The sequence below is a fragment of the Dreissena polymorpha genome, chromosome 6 (assembly GCF_020536995.1).
Source record: "Dreissena polymorpha isolate Duluth1 chromosome 6, UMN_Dpol_1.0, whole genome shotgun sequence".
NCBI classification, from domain to species: domain Eukaryota; kingdom Metazoa; phylum Mollusca; class Bivalvia; order Myida; family Dreissenidae; genus Dreissena; species Dreissena polymorpha.
Window position 1 is genome coordinate 37,074,793 of NC_068360.1, and position 17,599 is coordinate 37,092,391.

At 36.2% G+C, this 17,599-nt stretch overlaps 1 protein-coding gene across 1 annotated transcript in view; it reads left to right on the top strand.

Moving 5' to 3' along the window:
• Nucleotides 1–17,599, top strand: part of LOC127833663 (glypican-6-like) — a 102,599-nt gene that overhangs the window by 60,225 nt on the left and 24,775 nt on the right. Inside the window, exons 3-4 of the mRNA XM_052359063.1 lie at nt 413–804; nt 6,670–6,835. Coding sequence (XP_052215023.1) covers nt 413–804; nt 6,670–6,835 — 558 coding nt within the window. The remainder of the gene's footprint in view (nt 1–412; nt 805–6,669; nt 6,836–17,599) is intronic.

Genomic DNA, 17,599 nt, shown 5'->3' on the forward strand with positions numbered 1-17,599 from the left:
GGAACATAGCCGAATTTCGGCTATAAAATCGGGCCAAAAAAAAACCTGCTGATCATTGTATTTTTACATGTTCACATGAAAACTCTCAAGGGAATGCATCTTTTGTATAATGAAACAAGAGAATTGATTAACAATGTCCATAGAATGTTTTCAGGAATTAAATTATGCCATACTTAAGCATGTGTTTTCTTGAATCAATTTATACAAATTCTGACAGTAAACCTTTTTCAGAAGGTGTTCTAAAGATTGGTCAATTTGGTCAGAAGTGTTTCACAGATGTCAATATTACAGATTCATAATGATGTTCAATAATTGGCTGTTTTTTAAATCACTTATTGTGTTTTCCATTTTCAGAAGTTTTCACGGAGTTATTAGAGAAATCTGAATAATTTATAGTTTTTTTTATTTTCAGATTTTTTCATAGAGTTATTAACAAAAGCAGAAGAAGACTTGAATGTGATGTTCGTACAGACATATGGCCAAATATACAAACAGAACGCCAAAATGTTTACAGAACTTTTTGAGGACTTAAGACACTATTATAAGGGCAGCAATGTGAATTTAGTGGACATCTTAAATGATTTCTTCACGGACTTGTTAAAGAGGATGTTCACGTTGATGAACGCGCAATATCTTTTTGATGACGACTACATGTCATGCGTCACAAAGCACATGGATAAGTTGAATCCTTTCGGTGATGTACCTCAGAAGTTGAAACGACAGGTGAAGCGTGCATTTATAGCTGCACGGACGTTCGTGCAAGGACTTGCTATTGGCCGGGATGTGATATTGGCAATGGAACGGGTATGTACTGTCTTTGTTTTGATACACATAATAGTATGTATATGTCACATGTTCATTTGTTCACATCAATGATCAAATCTTAGCTGGGTCGTGATGATAACATTTTAAAGTATGTTTTGCTTATTAGAAAAGCCAAGCTCTTTTAACAAAATTAAACTTAAATGTTTCTTTAATACGAAACATTTAAATCAGAATTTGTAATGATTCATACACATTTTAATTTCTAAAAGTAACTGTTGTAACACATTAATTAAAAACACATAACATTATATTATAGTAACACTGAGTTCCGAGTTTGTTATAACTAAAAACACATTACATCAGCGTCAGTGCATACCCCACAGTACACAAAGTCACCTTCACTTTCGTATTTTAACCAACTATAAGTTATTTGCCATTTAGGCAAAAATTTGTTCGAAATTGTAGATGTACTTGCCTCGCTGTAGCTCTCCTATGATGCTACATGATTATTACTTTTGTCAGTTCCAAAAGCAGCTTTCAAAGTTAATTGATCTTGACAGGGTTTTAATTTTGTTTGGGGGTGGCATTTTGACAGTTCAGAAAGCGAAAGCGGATGCGAACCTTTTAGTTCACGCACAAAGCAGAGAACCAGTATGAAACGCAGATAAGAATGACGTAGTATGATGTAGTACACATATAGCCGGTGTTACGGTAAAAATCACCTTTTGTGTTCCGATAAAATGCGGAAAAATTTGGGCCGTGTTAAGTATTGACAACTATCTTTACGATTTTGTATTTCTTGAGAATCAATGCGCTTTTTTAACGCAGATATTTTTGTCATATGCGCTTTTGGTAATTTTAATGCGCAAATAACGCAAAACGCACATGAAAAATTATCACTGTGCAATACTAAATCTCTTAATAAAATTATGACTATAATTGAGGATATGGTGTTTCATGTATAACTCCATATCTCAACAGGTCAAGGTCAAACTTAATGGTAATGATCATAATTGACCAAAAAACAGCTTGTTTAGACTGTTATTAATCATCTATCATGCAATTTTAAAATTACTTACCACAAATGTCCATCATATTGCAATGATGTGTAACAACACCCATTTTCCCACCTCAAAGTTCAAGGTTGAACTTAAAGGTCACAAGTTAAATTTGGCCTTAAAAACGTTTTTTTTTTTTTAATTTATACTACATTGTTCTTGACCTACATCATGCTATTTTAAAATGATTTACCAGAAATGTTCACCATGTATATATATGTAATGTTCAACAATAAGATCATTACTGCACAGGTCAAGGTTATACGTAATGTTTTAAGGTTAGTATTGTCCTTGAAGCAGCTTGCCTGACTGTAACTAAATGGTTCATCATGCTATTATAAAATAATTTATCACAAATATTTGCTGTGTGGAGAATATTTTCAAGGACACATTTAAGGCCAAAGGTCAAGGTATCTTGCAGATTGTTAAATAATTACAATTAATTTTTCCTAAGGATGGACATGTTGCCACAGGCATAGTTATTCTTAATACATGTAGTGAACTTTCAATCTTGTATGAACAAACCATTAAATGCCACATAAAGGTCAATAGATTGTGGTTGTAAACCTTTAGTATTTTGTATGTGTAGAAACATTGTTCATGTTGTTTCTATTCATTTACCAGGGCAAGATTGATTTAATCTGTGATCTTGTAAATGTCATTACTTGTTTATTGCCTTTTCTTTGTTATATTGCTTTTTCATCTCTTTGTTTCTAGAGATTAGTGAATGAAATCCTCACTTTAGAAGACTCCTTTATTTCTGTGTTCTTAGGTTATGCAGATGTGAAATCAGTCAAGTTTGCAATGGCAGTTAATACATTTCAAACGGTGAATTATTTAAAAATGTACTGCACTTAAGTTATGTTTGTTTGTCAAATATATTTCGAATCACCACACAAGTTCTGTGAACAGGCCTTGAAGTTGAATAAAACCTGCAATCCTTTGTGTCCTGTTCTGAGAAAACTGGGCATAATGCATGTGCGTAAAGTGTCGTCCCAGAACAGCCTGTGCAGTTGGATTTTTGCTAAGTAGAGACTTCATTTTAACAAAAAATGTCATAAATGCGGAAAGTGTTGTCCTTGATTAGCCTGTGCGAACTGCACAGGCTAATCTGGGACGACACTTTACGCACATGCATTATGCTGAGTTTTCTCTGAATACGACAACTTTGATCGGTAGCTAAGCTCTCTGCTGACAGAGCGATATAAAAGCTGGCTTGGTCTCCTCCTAAATATCAGTGATGCATTGTAATTTAAAGTTCACCATGCAATATTATGAAATTTTGGATCAAGATTAAATATAATGAAAGATAAGTACAAATGGTGTCATCCCCCTACAGCCTGAACATTCCCAATGATTTTGTGTATGCCCCCCCCCCCCCCACCCTTGATTGAATGATCGTGGGTATGTTGTTTTTGGCCTGTCTGTCTGTCATTCTGTCTGTCCCTAAACTTTAACGTTGGTCATAACTTTTGTAATATTAAAGATAGCAACTTGATATTTGGCATGCATGTGTATCTCATGGAGCTGCACATTCTGAGTGATGAAAGGTCAAGGTCATCCTTCAAGGTCAAAGGTCAAATATATGGCTTCAAAGCGGTGCAATAGGGGGCATTGTGTTTCTGACAAACACATCTCTTGTTTGCTTTATATTTTACAGCCATTGCCTTTTGAATAGGGGGAAAAAGCAAGATAAACCATGAAATTGGAAAAATGAAACACTATTAATATTATTATCAATAACAGTATTCCAATTGTTTATAAGTGCATGTAAAACTGTGTTTTAAAATTAATAACAAAAAAGTGCCACATAATTATATTTCTGTATATTAAATTCCATAAACCAATAATTATACCCCCACTAAACAAACTTTAGGGGGGTTTAAAGGAGTGAGCTTGTCTGTAGGTCGGTCTGCCCGTTGGTCGGTCAGTGTCCGCTCTCTAATTCAAGTAGTTTTCATCAGATCTTCACCAAACTTAGTCAGAAGTTGTATCTACATGATTTATAGGACAAGTTCGAAAATGGGCCTTGCTGGGTCAAAAACTAGGTCACGGGGTCACTTAGTGCGTTTTAAACATTCAGCATGTTGTCCGCTCTCTAATTCAAGTAGTGTTCATCAGAGCTTCACCAAACTTGGTCAGAAGTTGTGTCTAGATGATGTCTAGGCCAAGTTCGAACATGTGTCATGGCAGGTCAAAAACTAGGTCACGGGGGTCATTTTGTGTGTTTTAAACATTGAGCATGGTGTCTGCTCTCTAATTCAAGTAGCTTTCATCCCATCTTCACCAAACTTGGTAAGAAGTTGTATCTAGATGATGTCTAGGTCAAGTTCGAATATGGGTCATGCTGGTTAAAAAACTAGGTCACTGGGTCACTTAGTACGTTTTACACATTCAGCATGGTGTCTGCTCTCTAATTCAAGTAGTTTTCATCCGATCTTCACCACACTTGGTCAGAAAATGTATCTAGATGATGTGTAGGTCAAGTTCGAACATGGGCCATGCAGGGTCAAAAAACAGGTCACGGGGTCACTTAGTGCGTTTTAAACATTGAGCATGGTGTCCGCTGTTTTTTGTGAAGATAACATGCAAAATATTCTGTGTCAATGCGGCATGTGGGGGTATTCATCACGTCTGTGACAAAGCTCTAGTTTTTATTGGAAAAGTAATGCATCTTTTTGGGGGGAAAGTAACATTGGTAAGTTTTTTGGGAAAAAATTTACTTTTTGCAGTTGGGAAACAGCCTGTAAGAGGCTGTAATTTTTTGGGAAAAAATCTCTTGATTTCGTTACAATTAAATTGCTATTCAAGTAGCTTCCCTCTATTTTGGACAATATTTTGTGAAAAAAAATTTTTTTGGTCAATTTAATTTTGAATGTACTTATGTTGCACAAGTTTTAAGGTTTTGTAACATTTTGCCATTTTGGGTTAGTTTCATGAGCACATTGGCATCAAAATGATGCAATGCAGATAATATTGAGGCGTCAAAAGTGATGATATTGCAAAATTCTTGCAGCAGTAAGCAGGATTCTGCTTCGTATGAAATTCCTTTGTAACCCTTTGCATGCTGGGAAATTTCTCGTCTGCTAAAATGTCTTCTGCTGAATTTCTAAAATTAGCATTTTCTTCGATTTTTTTCAAAGAACACTATTAGAATAGCAAACAGTTTGGATCCTGATGAGACGCCACGTTCTGTGGCATCTCATCTGGATCCAAACTGTTTGCAAAGGCCTTCAAAATTCGGTTCCCTCACTGAAAGGGTTAAGATTTGTACACAATTAAAATATATCCCACTCAGAAGCAAAGTGAAAATGGCTATGTGTAAACAGCATAAAACCAGAGCAGCCTGCAAGTAACTCACAGTCTGTTCAGGTTTTATGTTGTTTGCTAATCATCAGTATCTTAGGGTTGGAAATGAAGCCTTTAGAAGTTGAATATATAAAGAAAGAACTTAAATTTTATTTAATTTTTAAAAAGACTGCAAACCCGCCAAAATACGTATCTAAGTGGTAAATGACTATTTACAATGTTGCAAAAGTATCTGTCTGACAAGTCTAATGATGAATTATGGCCAACTGGAACAAATTCATTGCTTTTTTATGTATGAGATTTAATGTTACTTAATGCACTGAAGATAATTTTAAGAAAACTGATGCTGTTTAAATTGTGTTAACTTGTTGATGACATTTTTTGTGGCATTTAAAATGCCTAACATTATTTTGTAAATGGAGACATGGGATATAGATTTTATTAGCTCTTAAATTTCAAAGATGATGGATGATAAAGTACTGATATTTAAGTGGTGATATCAATCTCTGCAGGTTTCATAATTTTAAAATAAAAAATATGAGCATACTTGATGTGTCTTTGATCTTTAGTTCAGATAAGTTTAACATAAATAGGTTATGCCGTGATTACATTACTCAGAGTGTTGCACATTCTGTAAGATCTTAGAAGAAAACAACATGACTTAACCCTTTCCCACTCAGAAGCAAAGTGAAAATTGCTATGTGCAAACAGCATAAAACCAGAACAGCCTGCGAGTAACTCACAGTCTGTACAGGTTTTATGTTGTTTGCTACTCATCAGTATCTATGGGTTGGAAATGAAGCCTTTTAAAACTTAAATTTAGTAAGAAAGGTCTTTTATTGAATATAACTTTCTAAGGGACTACAAATGCATCAAAATACTTATCTAAGTGGTAAAGAGTTAAAGGGCTATTGAGTTATGAGATGTATTATCCTCACCAACTTTAACATTTTACACTGTATTTTGTCCACTGATTTCACTTGGGATTGCACTCTGAATTTGAGGATGTCTCAAACAACACTGTTTGTAGACGTTAACTCTTTCAGTGCGGGAACCGAATTTTGAAGGCCTTTGCAAACAGTTTGGATCCAGATGAGACGCCACAGAACGTGGCGTCTCATCTGGATCCAAACTGTCTGCTATTCTGATAGTATTATTTATAAAAAAATCGAAGAAAATGCTAATTTTAGAAATTCAGCAGACACCATTTTAGCAGACGACAAATTTCCCAGCATGCAAAGGGTTAAAAAAAGGGATTTTTTTTACGAATTCAGGGACTTGAATAGAAGCAGAATCCTGGTGAACTCAATTTGTTTTTCATATGAATATTATTATTTTTTATTCCTGATAATGTCAGGCAGACGGGTCATGGGACTAATAGGCCTTTATGAAATCCCTGGAATTTTACTTATATGTTCCACTGTGTTTATCCTTCAATAGCAAATTGGTAAACATGATAGATTGGTTTCCCTTTCTTGTTCTTTACAGGAGTGAATAAATATTTCTTGTATTCACTCTCTGCTGATGATGTTCATAGGTAAAGCCGACTGATGAATGCCGACGGGGTCTTACCAAGATGATGTACTGCCCGTACTGCCAAGGCCTCATGCGCACCAAGCCCTGCAACAACTACTGCCTGAACACCATGAAGGGCTGCCTGGCCCAGCACAGCGAGCTCAACAAGGCCTGGAATGAGTATATAGGTAGGACTGACATCAATGTATAGTTGTATACCTGACATCATGTGCAACAGTTATATAGGTAGGACTGACATCAATGTATAGTTGTATACCTGACATCATGTGGAACAGTTATATAGGTAGGACTGACATCAATGTATAGTTGTATACCTGACATCATGTGCAACAGTTATATAGGTAGGACTGACATCAATGTATAGTTGTATACCTGACATCATGTGGAACAGTTATATAGGTAAGACTGACATCAATGTATAGTTGTATACCTGACATCATGTGGAACAGTTATATAGGTAGGACTGACATCAATGTATAGTTGTATACCTGACATCATGTGGAACAGTTATATAGGTAGGACTGACATCAATGTATAGTTGTATACCTGACATCATGTGGAACAGTTATATAGGTAGGACTGACATCAATGTATAGTTGTATACCTGACATCATGTGGAACAGTTATATAGGTAGGACTGACATCAATGTATAGTTGTATACCTGACATCATGTGGAACAGTTATATAGGTAGGACTGACATCAATGTATAGTTGTATACCTGACATCATGTGGAACAGTTATATAGGTAGGACTGACATCAATGTATAGTTGTATACCTGACATCATGTGGAACAGTTATATAGGTAGGACTGACATCAATGTATAGTTGTATACCTGACATCATGTGGAACAAATATATTGGTAAGACTTGCATCACTATAAACATGACATCATGTATGAACCCATTTATGCCTAGCGTCTAGAAAAAAGGCCTTGGCAAACAGTTTTAACCCTGATAAGATGCCGCATGATGCAGCGTCTCATCAAGGTCTGCGTTGCTTGATTAAAGGAATTTCTGTAAGAAATATTCTAAATATAGAAATAATAATACTAGACATCCCTAATTTTGGAAATAAATTGATCCAATTTAGAAGGATGGGAGAGTCCTGGACTAGGCATTAATGGGTTAAGGTCCTCACCTGACATGCTGCATTTAGGGCCTGATCTGCAATTGTATCAGTCCTTGTTGAACAAGGTTAGGAACACATATATAGGTGTGACAATGATAAATGTGATATTTTCTTGCTAAAATATGTAGAACTTTAATAAATCTGATATTTTCTTGCTTAAATATGTAGAACTTTGATAAATCGGATATTTTCTTGTTTATGTTGGTAAGAACGTAGTTGGAATAAATAGCTTGCTTCTTATTTGATAGATGTGTGAAATCTATCTTTTGTATCACCTCCTGCAAGGAATATGATGTATACACTGTATTTCCAGCATTCATTATAATTCTTGGAAGGAAAATATAGGTTTAACTTTGATAAATCTGAGAATTAATCAATTTCTTTTCAGTAGCGCTTTCTGCCTGTCTGCTTTACTTGATTGCTGGAGAGATTCTGTGTCTGTAATGATTGTACTTTGCCTGAAAAACGCATTTTCTTTACAGTCTAAAATGACATGTCATCAACTTGCACATCAGTCATTACAATTATTTGTCGACCAGAATAGTTTTTGCAATTTTGATTTTGTTGCATAAGCAAATTGTTTGTGGTTTGACTGACAGGGGGGATTGTTATTATCCCCAGCCATAGGCGAAGGGATATTGTTTTGGCGTTGTCCGTCCATCCATCCGTCTTTCCGTCCGTCCTTCCGACATATCTTGGAAGTGCTTTGGCGGATTTCATTGAACCTTGGTATGAGTATATATATGGATAAGAGGATGATGCACGCCAAATGGCATTGTACACCATCTGTTAATAACAGAGTTATGGCCCTTTGTATTTTGAAAAAATGCTTTTTTGAGTGTCAAATATAACACTTTTGTGTCCAGAAGCATATTGGCGGGGGATATCAATTCAACGAATTTGCTTGTTTAATCCAGTCTTTGACCCATTTATGCCTATAAGCGTCTAGAAAAAAGGCCTTGGCAAACAACGTAGACCCAGATGAGACGCCGCATCATCTGGGTCTACAGTTTGCTTAAGGAATTTCTGTAAGAAATATTCTAAATATAGAAATAAATATACTAAACATCCCGAATTTTGGAAATAAATTGATCCAATTAAGAAGGATGGATGAGTCAACTAGGCATAAATGGGTTGAACAAACCACCTTCTTTGGAGTTAGAATTTGTGACTTGAGCCCCAAAAACTTAAGTACAAATGTAACTTCATTAACAATTTCTTGAATACGAGGTTTGACCTTAATGAACTTATCATGAATCTCGTGCTGTTCACGAGTTTTTGATTCTTTTGCAAATATACAAGAGCACACTATGAATTCCATTATGTGTTTGCACTTGCATTCTACAGCATGCAGCTTTACAAATTCAGGTCACGTGTACATCAGATAGATTTATAGGTTTATTTAATGGGACCACATCAGTTTCCTTGCATATTAAAGGTCTAATCTGTCAGCTAAAGTTGTATGATAAAACAATATGTAATCCAGAAAAGACTGGGTTATGATTCCCCGCCAGCTTCTACTCTGGGTTGATAAGATTCCGCACATGCACCTAAAATATGGTTGCTGTTTTTGGGGACTGAACAATTGGTAGATTGTTTGCATAGAAATGTTGATCATCACATTATTGTTAATAGTTTTGTAGATGAACATGAAACTATTTTTAGTCAGACAAAAATGCAGCATTTTTTCTCTTAAACAAATGTTTAAAAAGTTGAACAACTCTGAGCATTGTTAATCCCTTTGAAGTTCAAATGTTAGGTACTGGAATGTTAAAATAGGCCATTAGAGACTTGAACAACAAACCCTTATTGAATAGTTTAGTGTTATCTTATCACCTTCATACTGAGTTATGGTTTCTAAGGGTGTAATTGCAGGGACTGGTACTGAGGTTTTATTGCAGTTTTCAGTGTCTGGTTCCAGAGTTTTTAATACAAGTCTGTGAAACAAAAAGTCTTACATAAGATGGTGAGACTGAATATAAAATATCCATAGAAAATTGCAATAATGAACAAAACTGATTGGCTGTTACTGTTTGTAACACATTTTTACATCACTGGTTACATGAAATCAAGTACAAATGATAATTTCCTAAATGTAGGCTATGCTGGAAATCTGCTTGATTAAAATTGAACTTTTCAGTGCTTTAGTGTTTCAGAAAGTTAAAAGTAAAGACAAAGTCAATAGGACTTCTTGATACAGTAACAGGGTTATAACTTCACTAAAAAGTAAGAAAAGATTTAACAATTTTTGATAAAATGGAAAGAACACAAAAAACCTGCATTTTGGGAAAATGGGGCTTAATGCATATGCATTATGTGTCGTCTCAGATTATAATGTTCAGTCTGCACAGGCTAATCAAGGAGAACAGTTCCACCTAGAGTAGATTTTTGTTTAGAGGAAACCTCCTTTAAATGAAGAATACTATAAGATGGAAAAGTGTCATCCATTGATTAGCCTATGCAGACAACAGGCCAATCTGGGATGACTCTTTATGCATATGCATAAAGCCCAGTGTTCTCCGAACACAACTCCATTGTTACCACTATAGAGTTGGCTGCAGATGTTGTTGTGCAATATGTGCAGACTCAGTTGACATGAAACATGTGTGGTTGATATTTATGGTATTTTGTTGACACAAAGTGTTATGCTTTACTACGCCTCTGCTGTCAAACCCTTGGTGGAGGATATTCATCACCTTTGAAAGAATGTGAGGTTACATGTGCTTTAAAAATAGTTAGTCAATTTACTGCTCTGTGGTTAATTGTGTGTGGCCTGAAGGGCTTTCTTTTTACCCAACTTATTTCCCTACTTCCCTTTTTAATTTACCTATAATGAAAACAGTGTCAACAATTAAAAAAAGAGGATACAATTGTAATTGAGAAAAATTTAATATTTGATTGTGATACATTATTAAGAAATATTATTGTCATTAATTACATGATTGAAAATTGATGAGTTAACCATTATGAGATTTGTGTCTCCTATGTCTGGTAGAACAATTCAATTATAACAAGTTAAATGTACTTGTTGCTTATCATTTAAAAAAACAAACTAGAAATGGCGCGGCAGAGGCCGACGCGTATCCCCACGCCGCATGTTTGACCCAGGGGCGCCCCAGTGTTGGTAATGGGGCCATGCATAGTTGAGGCTGACCGTATTGTCATAAGAGAAGTTCAGTATCAATAAGAAGTGAATTGGTGCAGAAATGAAGAAATTATAATAAAAGGCAATTTTGGATGGGCGTGGCCTATGTGGGCGGGATGCCCCAGAGTTGGTAATGGGGCCATGCATAGTTGAGATTGACCGTATTGTCATAAGAGAGGTTCAGTATCAATTTGAAGTAAATCGGTGTAGAAATGAAGAAATTATAGTAAAAGGCAATTTTGGGTGGGCGTGGCCTATGTGGGCGGGGCGCCCAAGGGTTGGTTATGGGGCCATGCATAGTTGAGATTGACTGTATTGTCATAAAAGAGGTTCAGTATCAATTTGAAGTGAATCGGTGTAGAGATGAAGAAATTCTAGAAAAAGGCAATTTTGGGTGGGGGTGGCCTATGTTGGCCGGGCGCCCCAGGGTTGGTAATGGGGCCATGCATAGTTGAGATTGACCGTATTGTCATAGGCAATTTTGGGTGGGCGTGGCCTATGTGGGCGAGGCGCCCCAGGGTTGGTAATGGGGCCATGCATAGTTGAGATTGACTGTATTGTCATAAAAGAGGTTCAGTATCAATTTGAAGTGAATCAGTGTAGAGATGAAGAAATTCTAGAAAAAGGCAATTTTGGGTGGGGGTGGCCTATGTTGGCCGGGCGCCCCAGGGTTGGTAATGGGACCGTGCATAGTTGAGATTCACGGTATTGTCATAAGAGAGGTTCAGTGTCAATTTGAAGTAAATCGGTGTAGAAATGAAGAAATTATAGTAAAAGGCAATTTTGGGTGGGCGTGGCCTATGTGGGCGGGGTACCCCAGGGTTGGTAATGGGGCTATGCATAGCTGAGATTGACCGTATTGTCATAAGAAAGGTTCAGTATCAATTTGAATTGAATCTGTGTAGAAATGAAGAAATTATAGTAAAACTGCAATTTTGGGTGGGCGTGGCCTATGTGGGCGGGGTGCCCCAGGGTTGGTAATGGGACCTTGCATAGTTGAGATTGACCATATTGTCATAAGAGATGTTCGGTATCGATTTGAAGACAATCTGTGTAGAAATGAAGAAATTATTGTAAAATAACCTAAAAAAATGAGTGAAAATCTCTGACCCGGCCCCACCCCTACCCCCATAACTTTTGACCCAGGGGTCAGATCAAAATTCCAAATAGTGCAGGGTCGCACATATGCTCATAGCTACCATGTGTGTAAGTTTCAAGGTTCTAGTGCTTATAGTGTAGGAGGAAATAGTGGCAGGACGGACAGACGGATGGCGGAGATAACCACAATATCCCCACGCTTTTCAAAAAGCGTGGGGATAACAATTGTATTGCATTGATGCTGACAAAAACTTGGACACGTCAGTTTGAGTCAAAATTAGTACGTTTTATTTTACTGCAAAAACATGTCACAATTATAAATCCCTTAATTTCGACCTAAACATGTGTGTGACCATTTTGAACCATAAACATGTCACGTCTATAATACAGACCACAAGTGGCCCTAGTAGCCATATTGTTACCTTGATTCCTACCACAAAAGCCGCATTGGTTCATTAGTTCACCTCCAAGTAAGGTCACGTTATTTACCGTCTGTATTGTACGCCTCATTTAATCGGTTGACTGCAAATGGCGAGCAAGTTTGGACACTTGTTGTGAAAGTATTGTCCGGTCTGTATGCTCGTGAAAAGCGTGTGAAGTGGGCCTTGTATTCAAAGCCATATAAAGTCAGAAAATAGAGTTGTTTGATTTGAAACCTGTCACAATGGGGCTCCAACATTCAGGTATGCAAGCCTCGCCATCATTGTTTGATGATTAGAAAGGCTAAAGGTCGAACAAGGACGATCAAAAAGTTTTTTTGGCCTATTCAGGGAGTATTTAATACTCCGTTAATAACTGAAGTGCTGTTATTCATTACATCCTTTAAAAACTTATTGAGAACATTAATTTGTTTCCTTTTCTGTGACAATTTGCATTAATTTTGAATAGTGTGGGCTTACTGTATTTGAGTTTTTTTGTGTTGAAAGGGCTAATTTATAATGATGTTTTTAAGGATATCAAACGCCAGAGGGCATGAATGACAGGGAATTCTTTGTTGGGCAGATTTGTATGAACATTTCCTTATCATATTTCAAAATGTCCATTAATAATTGTGAAGGAATGCAAAGCCTAAACAGCCTGATTTAAAGCATTTATAGCTCTATCCATAAGTAAACATGGACTTTACAACATCATATAAAAATATGTCAGGAGTGGTATTAGCCTTTGTTAGAAATTTAGTTTGCAATTTTCAATAAAAACCCACCATTAAGTGACATTTTTAAAGGATTGTATGTTTTGCAACGTTGCCCACTTTATATGGAGAATGTACTAGTTAAACTTTTAAACTGAACTTGGTTGCTAATTGGTTAATGGGATACACTATCAAATTATCATTAATTGAAATACAAGTGCTTGGGAATAAACAATATCACTGGTCTACTTGATTCATTAATTGATCGCAGTGAATTTTTCCCATAGTTACACAAATTACTACATGATTGTAGGGTGGCTGCTTTTGTTTGGACTTTAGTAGGGTGTGGGATTTTGTGAGTTTTGATGGAGTACTTCTAAAGGCGACTAAATGAAGATTTATTGCCCATTGATAATGGACTGGAGTGGGGTGTTATTGAAAGGTTACATTGAATAATGATTTAATTAAAGGCCAATTGGCCATATCAGTAGAAAGCTAATGGGTCTTTGCTATCAATTTTGGGATGTTGGTCATTTTGGAATTTTTACACAAAGCTTTTTTCACTGGGTGTTCTGTTATATGTATATGCTGGTCATTGCTTGACCATTTCACAGTGGTTTGACCTCCATTCATGTTTGACCTCACACTCATTACTTGATTGCTTTTAAGTTTTAAGATGAACTAAAGTGTGGTATTCTTTTAATTAACGTCCATTTTAGTTGAAAATATCAGGTTGCAGTGATGTTGAGGTTATATTGTAACTTTTGAAGATCTCTTATTTCCGTTTAGACCGCTCTCAAAGGACTGGTTCTAATACCCAGGAAACATAATGAAATGTGTATAACATAAGCTGCATCATGCAATAAAAGGTCTTATGCCTATGCGGCTAGTGTAGCTCCAGCTAAATCTGCACAATCATGCAGTAAGCACAGGAGCTACTAACAATGCTGTCCACTTTAAAGTCACAATTCATGCTTGTTGTGACATAATTTTGATATTTGCCAATGAAAACTTACATGTGTTTAAGAAATTGTTAACATTAAACAGTATTTTTTATACGCCCGTCTATGACGGGACGTATTATGGTATACCCCGCGTCCGTCCGTCCGTCTGTTAATGTCGTACGCTACGTCAAATATCCTTTGACAGATTTTCTTCAAATTTTAACACAATCTTAATATTGATAAACCCTGATCCCCTTTCGTTTTTGACGGAATTCTGAATTGTCGTTCCAGAGTTATGGGACTTTGTTCGTCAAAATTTCGTGATTTCATTGAATGTCCTACTGTAGCTCAAATATCCTTCGATGGATTTTTTTCAAATTTCAACACAATCTTAATATTGATAAACCCTGATCCCCTTTCGTTTTTGACGGAATTCTGAATTGTCGTTCCAGAGTTATGGGACTTTGTTCGTCAAAATTTCGTGATTTCCATGCTCATGTACTTATAAAATAAACCATGTATTCAAATACAAATAAACTGAAGTAAAAAAATGATTCAAAGGGTTATTTATTACCTTACTACTTCATTGGCGAACGACGGGCGTATCATGCGCTCATGGCGCAGCTTTTATTACCATTTTCAGAGAATTTATTTTTGAACCACAATTAAACACAATTTTAAAAATCGCTTTGATTATGATTGTGACTTTACAAGTGTTTCCCTACATTCAGTCTCCATAGCAACAACCTTAAAGCAGGTGATATGTCCAACCTCAGTTGACCCTCGACCAATGTTCCTGCCTGTGTTGCACCTGCCCTTTGCCTCAAACTTTTGAAGTGGGAGCCAACATTTCCCACCTGAATTCTTGAATTGTTTGTGGTGATAATGGGTAGGAATAAGGCCAATACAAATATTCATTCAGGATTTTTCAGGCAATATCAACTCTACCTGATGGAAAATATGAATACTTAGTTTAATAGCAAAATGCTTTCCATGCAGTCCTTGTAATAAAGGATAACATATTACCTGATGGTTGGAAATCAACATTCTAGGCAAGGTTGTGCACATTAGCTTAATAATTTGTTCCTGTATTGCAAAAAAAAACTCAATCCTGTCTAACCTGCTTTTTTGCAGACTAGAGATCGAAACACAAGGATTTGTTTATACCTGAATGAAAGACCCCAAATTAATGGGTTTATCAGAAGCTTTCTTTACCTTTGCTAATGATGGGGAGACCAAAGTTTTGTTCTTTTGTGACTTCCTCGGATAGCCTTGGAAGCCAGGTGCTTGTTTTTGGCTTGATTTTGTGTATAATTAACCCTTTACCACTTAGATATGTATTTTGTCCCATTGTAGCCATACGAAAATTACATTTTAAAGACCTTTCTTACTAAATTTAAGTTTTCAAGGCTTATGATTTCCAACTTTAAGATACTGATGAGCAAACAGCATAAAACCTGAAAACAGACTGCCATTTTCACTTTTCACAAAGGGTTAATTGATTGAGCCTTGTTCTGAGAAGACTCCTGGGCTTAATGCTTGTGCTTAAAGTGTTGTCTGCACAGGCTTATGAGGGATGACACTAATGAAGCCTTGACTGGATTTTCATTTTTATGTCCTTCTTCGAAGAAGAGGGGGTATATTGTTTTGCACATGTCGGTCGTCCGTCGGTCCGTCCACCAGATGGTTTCCGGTTGATAACTCAAGAACGCTTAGGCCTAGGATCATGAAACTTCATAGGAACATTGATAATGACTGGCAGATGACCCCTATTGATTGTCAGGTCACTAGGTCAAAGGTCAAGGTCACAGTGACAAAAAATGTATTCACACAATGGCTGCCACAACAACTGACAGCCCATATGGGGGGAATGCATGTTTTACAAACAGCCCTTGTTTAGAATACTTAATATAAAGGGAAATTCCATAAAAGTGTAAAGTGTCCTCCCTGATCAGTACGTGTGGACTGCACAGGCTGATCTGCAGCGACTCTACACACATGCATTAAGCCCAGTTTTTGCAGAAGGAGGCTCAAAGGAAGCTGAATCTTCATTGAAATATATATAACATATGATAGGTGTGCAATATGAAATAATAATCAAGTTATTGTCTCTTTGACAGAACTTTCCATAATGTTCCAATACTTAAATCCTGACAGTTTTGACACCATTATAAATAACCAATCATAATGCATGAGTATAAGTATTTGAACATTAAAACCAGTAACAAGTGGTTGTGCATGAGTATAAGTATTTGAACATTAAAACCAGTAACAAGTGGTTGTGTTTTGGACAGAACATTGTCACCAACTGTGCTTTTACATTACCTCACAACTGGCCAAAACTGAAATAACAGCACATAAACCATTATTTATTTTAACTGTCATAAAACATCATGTGTTCCAAACATGATAACCCTTCCTTTGAAGTTGAAACTGAAGAGTAGGTTAAATTCTCTCCACAGCTATTTTAACAAGCAAATTAAAGGTACTGCTATGAGCTTTTCCTGATAACCTTACTGTTTTTATGAGCAGCTTAAATGTAAAGGTCCTGACCTGAATTCTGTTTACTAATTATCAGCAAATTTGCTATTTGAAAACAAATGGTTTAATGCATGTGCGTAAAGTGTCGTCCCAGATTAGCCTGTGCTCATAAGTTTCTTTTTGGCAAAAATCCAGTTTAGGCAGAAAATGTTGTCCATGATTAGCCTGTGAGGACTGCACAGGCTAATCTGGGATGACACTTCACACACATGCATTAAGCCCTGTTTTTACAGAATGAAGCTCATATGTGTCTTGTTCTGTGAAAGCTGGTCATAATGCATGTGCGTAAAGTGTTGTCCCAGATTAGCCTAAAAAGTATTTTCCGTTTATAGGAATTCCCTTTTTACCGAAAATCTTGTTTAAGCAGAAAGTGTCGTCCCTGATTAGCCTGTGCGGACTGCACAGGCTAATCTGGGACGACACTTTACGCACATGCATTATGCCCAGTCTTCTCAGAACAAGACACATATCTGAAGCTGTTTCCTGTGATGATTGTTGTTAATGTCTGAAAGGCATAGATATAAAATTGTAGCATCACATGACCCCATCAAATGACCCTTTTCAAAACTTTTTGTCAGTATAAACAATATAATTATATTAAACTAATTTAGCGCGATAATTAAATATAGAAAATAACCGTAAATAATTTGAGCAATTGTAAATTAACTTATACAAAATTGTTTTGCTCAGTAAAATTATCCTTAGGGATATTAAATATTAACTTATCCAATGGTTATTAAAGGAGATAAATCAGTTAACTAATCCAATGGTTATTAAAGGAGATAAATCAGTTAACTAATCCAATGGTTATTAAAGGAGATTAATCAGTTAACTAATACAATGGTTATTAAAGGAGATAAATCAGTTAACTAATCCAATGGTTATTAAAGGAGATTAATCAGTTAACTAATCCAATGGTTATTAAAGGAGATTAATCAG